General features: G+C 44.5%; 1 protein-coding gene across 1 annotated transcript; it reads left to right on the forward strand.

The window, feature by feature from the left end:
* The first annotated feature begins 376 nt into the window (after positions 1-376).
* RBMX2 (RNA binding motif protein X-linked 2) lies at positions 377-9,952 on the forward strand. The gene is made up of 6 exons (XM_082864521.1): positions 377-417; positions 595-710; positions 2,057-2,108; positions 6,575-6,704; positions 8,392-8,569; positions 9,034-9,952. The coding sequence occupies exons 1-6, from the start codon at positions 413-415 to the stop codon at positions 9,534-9,536; spliced, it is 984 nt and encodes a 327-aa protein (XP_082720647.1). The 5' UTR covers positions 377-412; the 3' UTR covers positions 9,537-9,952.
* The last annotated feature ends 213 nt before the right edge of the window (positions 9,953-10,165 follow it).

Consider the following 10,165-nt stretch of genomic DNA (forward strand, 5'->3'; position numbering starts at 1 on the left):
AGTTCACCAGACCAGGAATGCGGCTTCTCGACCTAGTGCGCAGGCGCCGCGTGTGCAGGCGCCGCGTGTGCAGGCGCCGCGTGTGCAGGCGCCGCGTCCGCAGGGCGGCTGCGCTCTTCCGGCGCGGCGCAAGCTCCGCGGAGACCAATGGGAGCGCGGCTGCGTTCTTTTGGCACGGCGCAAGCTCCGCGGAGACCAATGGGCACACGGCTGCGTTCTTCCGTCACGGCGCAAGCTCCGCGGAGACCAATGGGCGCGCGGCTGCGCTCTTCCGGCGCGGCGCAAGTTCCGCGGAGACCAATGGGCGCGCGGCGCTGGGGCTGCGCATGTGTCTTACGGCTTCTCCCGGAAGTCTCTTCCTAGGTTCTGAGCGTGAAGGCTGTTCCTAGCTTCTGAGCGTGAACCTGCAGAGATGAAGTAAGGCCCCAGAGCTTCCCTCTGAGGGGAGGTGTCGGGGACGGGCAGCCGGAGGTGGCTTACCGGGGCTGAGGGGCGGGAGAGGCGGGGAGACTAGAAAATTAGTCCCCCAGTTTTGCTCTCCTTTACCTCAGGCCGGGCCGCGCTTACTTGTGCGCTTTTTCGCGCCCTGTGCAGCCCTTTAACTAAGGTTAAGCTGATCAACGAGCTGAATGAGCGTGAGGTCCAGCTGGGGGTAGCGGAGAAGGTGTCTTGGCACTCCGAGTACAAGGACAGCGCCTGGATCTTCTTGGGTGAGGCCCACATCTTTCTCCTGTAGGGCTCCTTATTCTCTCCTGACCTGCTCCCTAACATTTCAGCGTTCCCGCCCTTCAGTCCTCCCGACATTCATCACTCACTTTTATTTCCTTCCGCTCTCTGTCTGTGAATCCGTTTTCCATGTCTTTTCTCTCCCCCATTTCTAGTTTTCTCTCTCTGCCAAGTCAGTGCTCATGATAGGTACTGCTTGTCATCCACTATGCTAAGAATCGTGCCACTTGGTTTCTCAGAGACCATTTTTTTTTTTTTTTTTTTTTTTTGCGGTACGCGGGCCTCTTACTGTTGTGGCCTCTCCTGTTGCGGAGTACAGGCTCCGGACGCGCAGGCTCAGCGTCCATGGCTCACAGGCCCAGCCGCTCCGCGGCACGTGGGATCTTCCCGGACCGGGGCACGAACCCGTGTCCCCTGCATCGGCAGGCGGACTGTCAACCACTGCGCCACCAGGGAAGCCCTCAGAGACCATTTTTATCACCCCCGTCCCCCCATTTATACAGCTAAGGAAACTGAGGTGCAGAGAAGTTAATAGACTTCCTTCCAATAGCTAGTAAGTGAAACAGCCAGAACTATGGGATTTTAGAACTCATGGTCTTAGCCCCTATCCCATATTACTGCCAACTCCCTCCCGCCCCATTCCCCTTCCCTCAGAATTTATTTTCCTCATCTAATTAGCTCCTGCCTTCTATCCATGGTCATATCACCATCTCTGTATTCACTTGTGTCACATCCAGTAATTTGACAGGTTATTCAAAGAGGTTATTGCACCAGACATTGTGCTAAGCATTTTATAAACATTGTTTTATTTAATTCTTATAAAAATTCTGTGAAGAAAGTACTAATATCCCCATTCTACTGATGAGGAAGGAAACATTTGCAGGGGAATTTATTTCCTATGAAATGCTTAACAATTGACTTTATAATCCTTAGTCTGTGTGAGTTGGGGTTAATATTTGCATATTTAAACTGATTTTGGATCTTAGCTGTTGAATTTGTAGATAAAGAGCACATGAGTTCAAGATATGTTTATGGAATCCAAGTTTTGTGCTGGAAACTATCTGCTTTGTCCAGAAGATTTTGGGTGTGAGGAGGATTAGTTTGGTTAGGGGTGGCCCTGATCTTTCCACTCAAAGTTAATCACTGTTTTTCTGTACTACTGCTACATCTTCTATGTGTTTCTGTGATTGCATCAGACTGTGAGTTCTTGGAGGGCAGGCCCTGTTGTTTACTCTTCTTTGCACCCCCAGTGCCTAGCTGGAAGCATGCATGGCACATAGTAGACACTTGGTAAATGTTTGCTGAACTGAAATGTGTTTTTTTCTTCTAGGAGGGCTTCCTTATGAGCTGACTGAAGGGGACATCATCTGTGTGTTCTCACAGTAAGTCCCCTTTCATTTTCTGCCTTCTCAGTCATGAGAATAGTTTGCTTCCATAATGCATTTTATGGCATCACAAAAACCATTTATTTTAATTCTAGGCTGACCGGCCTCCCTGCACAGGGAGGGCTGGAGCTTCTGCTCTAGTTTAGATCAGTCCCAGGACATGGTGCTGGTACTCTCCCAATGTGGAAGATCCAAGAAGTTGGATGATTTAGGAGGCTGTCTTGGGGATTCTGGTCTATTTTTATTACTTTTTCAGTGAGGCCTACACTGGAACAGGCTGGAACTCCCAGGAAGGTACTGTGTTGGCCCATCTCTTCGGGCTCCTACAAACCCGTGGTAACTCATGATCACGGGGCCCTTCTGGGCCCACACCTGTGTGGCATTGTAGGATTAGGGCAAAGCACAGAGAAATTGGGAAAAAAGCAACAGGTTTAGGCAATAGTTTGCTTGCTTTGTTTCTAGATTAGGGTAAGGTTAGTGAGCAGAGCCAGTCTCTAACCGGAGGCTGAGAATCACAGGCTGCTGAGGAATAAGAATGTCTAGGAGAACCTTATATTCTTCATTCTGCTATGGGATGATAGCAGCAGCACTGGGTGGGAGAGGGTCTTGGCAGCTCACACTAGTAGTGGCAGCTGGTAGGAGAGGGGTTGGGCACAACCCCAGAGCTACATAGAGTAGTTAGTCCATAGGGCCAGAGGGCCTTGGCAGCTCACAGGAGCAGAGGGCCATGACCCCTGGGCTGTGTAGCCCTCAGGGGAAGAGGACCATGGTAAAAGAGGTTGGGCAAGCAAACACGGCTAGCACACCCTGGCAGAGTCATTGCCATGGCAGGGCATGGTTGGGCCTTCCAGTGGGCAGAGGGCCCTGGCTGAGTGGTTGGGCAACTTAGGGGGCAGCAGGTTCTGGCAGAATGGGCAGCATATAGGGCAGAAGGCCATGGGAAAGAAATTGGGCAAGAAGAAGGCCATGGGGCTTCCCTGGTGGTGCAGTGGTTGAGAGTCCGCCTGCCGATGCAGGGGACACGGGTTCGTGCCCCGGTCCGGGAAGATCCCACGTGCCGCGGAGCGGCTCGGCCTGTGAGCCATGGCCGCTGAGCCTGTGCGTCTGGGGCCTGTGCTCCGCAACAGGAGAGGCCACAACAGTGAGAAGCCCGCGTACCGCAAAACAAACAAACAAACAAAAAGCAAAACAAAAACAACAACAACAACAACAAGAAGGCGGCCATGGTAGAAGGCCCTGAGAGGGACAGAGGCTGCTTCCTCCAACTCCTGGGTATTGGGAAGTTCACAGCAGGTACAGCCTATAATTTCCACTCCTTTGTGATACCTCTCCCTGATCCAGCCTTCCATCTGGGAGCTGTTTTTGTCTTATTTGCATTGAGTGTGTTTATATCACACAGCTAGTGTGTGTGTTTATTCCAGTTCTCTGTTCTGGCTATACACGTTGCTCTCCATGAAGATTGCCTTTGCGATTGATAACAGTGGCTTTCAAAAAGTATTTTGTTTTCTGATTATCAGAGTAATGTATAGTCATTATAGAACATTTGGCAATACCCTGAGAAAACCATAGTTCAAGAAGAGTCATGTACCGAAATGTTCATTGCAGCTCTGTTTACAATAGCCAGGACATGGAAGCAACCTAAGTGTCCATCAACAGATGAATGGATAAAGAAGATGTGGCACATATATACAATGGAATATTACTCAGCCATAAAAAGAAACGAAATTGAGTTACCTGCAGTGAGGTGGATGGACCTAGAGTCTGTCATACAGAGTGAAGTAAGTCAGAAAGAGAAAAACAAATACCATATGCTAACACATATATATGGAATCTAAAAAAAAAAAGGTCATGAAGAACCTAGGGGCAAGATGGGAATAAAGACGCAGACCTACTAGAGAATGGACTTAAGGATATGGGGAGGGGGAAGGGTAAGCTGTGACAAAGTGAGAGAGTGGCATGGACATGTATACACTACCAAAAGTAAAATAGATAGCTAATGGGAAGTAGCCGCATAGCACAGGGAGATCAGCTTGGTGCTTTGTGACCACCTAGAGGGGTGGGTTAGGGAGTGTGGGAGGGAGGGAGATGCGGGAGGGGGGAGATGTGGGGACGTGTGTGTGTGTGTGTGTGTGTGTGTGTGTGTGTGTGTGTGTGTGTGTGTGTGTGTGTGTGTGTAGCTGATTCACTTTGTTGTAGGGTGGAGGCTAACACACCATTGTGGGGCAATTGTCCTCCAATAAAGATGTTTAAAAAAAATTTATAGTTATAAAAAAAAAGAACATTTGGCAGAAAGAAAAAGTATAAAAAAGAAAATAGAATGTACTTTAAGGAAAAGCTGTTAACATCTTGGTGTTTTTCTTTATTATCCTCTTTTCAAAGTTGGGCATTATTTCTAATATTTTGCTGTTATAAATTATACTGCAATATACATTGTAGTGTATACATCTTTGTATGCATCCCTGATGGTTTCCTTAGTGAAATTACTGGATCAGTATGGTAGCATTTTTAAGATGTTTTATAAACATTGCCAGATTACTCTCTGCAAAGGTTGTTTCAGTTTCCACTGAAAAGGTGGTATCAATTTCCACTCTCACTAGAATGGTCATTTTTCTGAATCCAAATCAGTAATCGTTATTTAAAAAAATATTTGCAATACAGCCTCTCAGTATTATTTTACTTTGCCTTTATTTCATCATCAGGGAGGTTGAACATCCTTTCATAGATTTACAGGCCCTTATTATTTCTTTTTCTTTGTAAATTGTCTATTAATATCATTTGCCTATTTTTTCCCTATTACTGTATTCCTCATTTTCTTACTGATTTTACAAGAGCTGTTCATGTGTTAAGGGTATTAACTTATTGTTGTAACACTTTATCCTGTATTGTATTGCTGTGGACTTTTTTTTTATTTGATGTGTTATACTACATTGCTGTTATTCTTATTTCTTGATGCTCAAATTGTCCCAGTTTGGTCTGTAGTAGTCCCTTCAAGCCAACTCCTGTATTCTTTTTTCTTTTACTTTTTATTTTGAAATAATTTCTGGCTTAAAACAGGCAAGTTATAAAATAGTATAAAGTATACCTGTACCCCCTTCACTGGGAGTCCCCAGATGTTAGCATTTTACCACATATGCTTTGTTATTATTTCTTGCCACCTATACATATTTTTTTTAACCTTTTGAGAGTCAGTTGCAGACATGATGCCCATTTACTCCTAAATTCTTCAATGTGTATTTCCCAAAATACAAGTACATTCTCTTGTTTAACCTCAGTATAGTGATCAAATTCAGGAAATCAACACTGTTGCAGTATTATTATCTAATCTTACAGACTTTATTCAACTCCACCAGTTGTCCTGATAATGTCTTTTATAGCAAAAGGAAAAAAATGGCTTTCTAGTCCTTAATCTGTGATATAAATTGCAAACGTTTTCTCCTAGTTTGTCATTTCACTTTTGACTTTGCTTATTGTGATCTTTTTGCTATGCAAAATTATTTTTTTTTAATTTTTATGCATTCATTTATTCATATGTTTAAATTATGTTATGGTAACATTGACTTTTTAGGGGATGTACAGTCTACAGATTTTCCTGAGTGTGGTTTTAGCCACATCCCATAAATTTTGGTATATATTCCCATTTTTGTTATTTTCTAAAGAGTCTGCCATTGATTTCTTTCCTTTATTTTGTTTTACTTTCTCTTTCATCCAGTTGTTAGCTTGGAGAATAGGTTTCAAGTTCTAGGTAGGGTATTTTTTGTTTTAAAATATTATTTCCAGCAGTTTAACATTGTGGTTGGAGAATATGGTCTGTGCTGTTTTTGGAGATGATTGAGGTTTACTTTGAGACCTAGTCTACAGTCAATTTTAATATGTGTTTCATGGATTCTTGAGAAGAAACTCATCTTTTTGTACAATCAAATATATCTGTACATATACTAGTCTGATGTTAATATTTTTAACAATATAATTGTTATATTATTAGTTATATGTTTATTTGTATTTATATTATATAATTTTATATTAATTAATTCCTCTGGCCTATTTTTGTCAATTTTATGTGTTATGAACTCAAAGTGGTGTGTTAAAATCTCTCATACTTTCACTCTTACTTGCTCATCCTATTTTTAATTATAATTTTTGATTTGTTGATTTATGCATAAAATTTCATGACTTTTGTTATGTATTAGGACCTTTTTCAGAGCAAAAGAGCCCTCTTAGTCACATGTAAATGTTTTTTTCTGTTGGCCTTGAAGTCATCTTTTATCTTAATACTACCACCCATTTCTTAATTGGGTGTTCTTGATATATCTTTGTCTAACTTTTTATTTTTAACCTTTCGTTGTCATCTTGTTCTAGATGTGTCTCCCGTACAGACTATATTATTTGAATTTTGTTTTGTCATCCAATCTGAAAGTTTTTGCATTTTAAATCAATAGTGTCTTACTCTTTTATAAAATAAATAGATATGGCGAAATTGTTAACATTAATTTGGTACGGGACAAGAAGACTGGGAAATCCAAAGGATTCTGTTTCCTCTGCTATGAAGACCAGAGGAGCACAATTCTGGCTGTTGACAATTTTAATGGGATCAAGGTGAGTATGCTTACTAAGCAGAACTTTTCCTTCATGTAGGGCTTCAGTTTCATTTCCCACCTGATAGCCACAGGCTCAAGGGCAGTACTGGTCAGCTGGGTGTGTTGTGAGGGTTGCAGAGGTTTGGGGACATATTGACCAGGAAATGATCCCAGAAAATAATTCCATTGGCTCATGACTCTGCCAGCACTTGTTCCTTTTACCCATCTCTTAGCAAACCATCTCCTCAGGAGCATAGGTACCATGACCCCCCACTCCCCTTCACCCGGCACCCAACCAGGCCTCTATTTCTCACCTTTCCCTCCTCACACTCCAGTCTCATTTCTGGTATACTGGAGAACAAAGAGACTAGCAAATGCTGCTCTTCCATGCTGTCCTGTGTCAGGAAATTTGGGGCTCCATCATGGTTTCATGGCTGAGGACATAGCCATGTATGTCTGTCATATGTCTCCACTGACTTAGCAGTACTGGGCCCTGGAAATTCTCTAGTTAAAATCTGATGACAAATTCTACAAAAGTAACTCATTCTGAAGTTTTCTCTCCTCTGATCCCCTCTCTCTTCCACCCTTGTAAGTGAGACGTTTGGCTAAGAGAAGGGGATGGGGCAAGTCAGGCTTATCTGTGCTCCACGTGGTCCCTATGCTTGTTTAGGAAAAGCATTGCCGTTGAACGAGCATTGTCACAGGTCAGAGGGGTAACTCTTGACTTGGAGAGTTTGTCACTGCACCAGTGTGGAACAACTGGAGATTATAGGACAGGGTGGAAAAAGGTTCTAGGCTTGATTTTTAAGAGAGCCGGCAGTCAAAGGGAGTCACCATAAAGGGAAGGTTTTCAAAAATGTTTTGAAATGGGGAATAAGATTGATGATAGAAAGTGCTCAGGCTTAAAGGTAAGAGTAAAAACTTGCTCTTGAATGGAACAGTAAAAGCCAGACATTTCAAATTTCAGATGACTTTGTCTATAGAATAAGTCTGTATCTGCCTGAATGTTTTTGTTTTAAGTAAGGGGTCAATTTTTTGTTGTTCACCTGGAGAGTTGTGCTTTGCAGCGATAGTATCAGTGTGAGCCAGTTGTTCCAGTATGGTGGGGGTAGAGCAAGGTGTGAGGGCTTAAGAAAAAAAAAAGTAGTCCTTTCTAGATTCCTTCCCCCCTCCCAACTATTGGTCTGCTTTGGCCTTGTCCTAATTGCTGTGTCGGGAAAGCAGCTGTAGCAGTGAGCTCAATTTCAGGAATTCCCTCTTGCTGCCAGGCTTTTTCATGGTGTGTTTCACTGTGGGTGTTACAGATTGAGGGTAATTCATTGTTTGTGCGTCTGAACTCTTACAGTTTTCCGTGCTGCTTGTGCTTTGGGGCAGTACTTCCCAGGCTCTTTTCACTTCATGGCACACGTAGAACGTGAAGATATTAGTATGGCACTCTGGGGTAAACTGATGAGGCTGCCTAGTACAACTGCCCTGGGGGCTCCAGCTGCGCCAGGCCCCACCTGGCTGCCCCAAGGGCTGAGCGAATTAATGTGTAGGGATATGTGCTGTGACACACCAGTTGGGCAGGTCTGCTTTCAAGATTTCCCGAGAAATAGAATAGCGGGAGGGTAATGGGTATGGTTCAAACCATGGATTTCTGCAGCTGGGTTCAAATAGTTAGATAGGAGGGCTGTCTTTGCTGAAGCATTGCCTGTCTGTCTTAGATCAAAGGAAGAACTATCCGAGTGGATCATGTGTCTAACTATCGGGCTCCTAAGGACTCAGAAGAAATGGATGATGTGACCAGAGAGCTGCAGGAGAGGGGCTGCGGGGCTCACACTCCCTCACTGAATTCATCTGAGGGCTCTGAAGATGGCAAACCCACCAAAAAACACAAAAAAGGTAAAGCATTAAGGCCCAAGAGAAGATTCTGGGTAGGCTTAGTGTTTGCTCTTCTTAGCATTCACTGAGAGTTGGTAATCAGTTCTTAAGTGTGAAGGGGGAAGGTGTGGGGAAGCTTACTTTAATTGGGAAAGGAGAGGTATCAGCAGAAGGCTAATGGTATGGGCTGAATTCTGTGACCAAAATACATATGTTGAAGTCCTAACCGCCCCCCCCCACCCAGTAACTCAGAATGTGACTGTATTTGGAGGTAGGGTCTTTAAAGAAGTAATTAAGAGTGGGGGTTGCCTTATACAGCAACTCGACATATCAAGGGTGACAGACATCCAGCTTGGCTTCTCGGGGGCACGTTTCTGGAAGTAGAGACTGTGACTGCTTCACGCTGCTGCCAAGGATGCTTTCCTTTTGCATGTCCTCCATCTTTTCCATCTTCCTTTTCTTATTTTGCCCTTCTTTTCCTCCAGACAGAAAGGAAAAAAAGAAAAGAAAGAAAGAAAAAGAGAAGACTGACCAGGAGGTACAGGCAGAGCAGCCAGCCTCCTCTTCATCGCCCAGAAGCAAGATGATAAAGGAAAAGGATGACCCTGGCTCTAAAAAGCACAGTGGCAAGAACTCAGAGAGGGGTCAGAAGTCAGAGTCCAGGGAGGTGTGGAAGCCCCACCCCAGCTCCCCTGAGATCAGGGCCACCTGCTGTGGTGGAACAGAGGACCGAGAGAGGGAGCTGAGGAAGGAGAAGCCCAAGTACGAACACAAGTCATCAAGCAGGAGGGAAGAGAGAGAAGACAAGAACAGAGATAGAGACAGAGGTCGAAGCTCAGACGCACATTGCAGCTGGCACAGTGGGCGCTCTGAGGGGCGTAGTCACAGAAGTAGAAGTAGGAGTCAAGATAAATCTCACAGGCATAAAAGGGCCCGGCACTCCCGGGACCGGGAGTCCTCTAATCCTAGTGACCACAGGCATCACTGAAGCCACAGCCTGTTCAGCTGCATGGTAGAATTGGAAATAAACTGTGTTTTCTTTTTGTTTTTGTTTTTCTTTTCTCTGTACGCGCACCTCTCACTGTTGTGGCCTCTCCCGTTGTGGAGCACAGGCTCCAGATGCGCAGGCTCAGCGGCCATGGCTCATGGGCCCAGCTGCTCTGCGGCATGTGGGATCTTCCCGGACCAGGGCACAAACCCGCGTCCCCTGCATCGGCAGGTGGACTCTCAACCACTGCGCCACCAGGGAAGCCCCTGAGCTGTGTTTTTAAAATGCAGTGAAATTCAGTTATGCTTTTACTATTTCTATATGTAAAATATCTGAGGATGAGTTCTTTTAATCCCTTGAGTGTTAGAATCATTGAGAGAGCTGTAGTTTTTAACAGCTAAATGTCCTGGATTTTTGAGCAAAATCCATTGTCCCTGGGAGTATACTTGGTACTTTTGGTACTTAACCAGAGTATGTATCCTAAATTTGGGTTCATAAATATGGCCCTTGAATTTGTGACCCCAATTTATGATGAAATGGCCAGGAAGGCAATTCTAGAATTCCAGTCTTTGTGAGATATTTAAAACCCTTGCAGTAACCTTTCCAGTTAGCAGGTATAACCATAGAGT

Source organism: Leucopleurus acutus (genome assembly GCF_964270905.1).
Source record: "Leucopleurus acutus genome assembly, chromosome: X".
Lineage (NCBI taxonomy): Eukaryota > Metazoa > Chordata > Mammalia > Artiodactyla > Delphinidae > Leucopleurus > Leucopleurus acutus.

Coding starts and splice junctions, on each gene's coding strand:
- RBMX2 (XM_082864521.1), top strand. Junction 2,109..6,574: donor ATCATCTGTGTGTTCTCACA/GTAAGTCCCCTT, acceptor TAAAATAAATAG/ATATGGCGAAATTGTTAACA. Junction 8,570..9,033: donor CACCAAAAAACACAAAAAAG/GTAAAGCATTAA, acceptor CTTTTCCTCCAG/ACAGAAAGGAAAAAAAGAAA.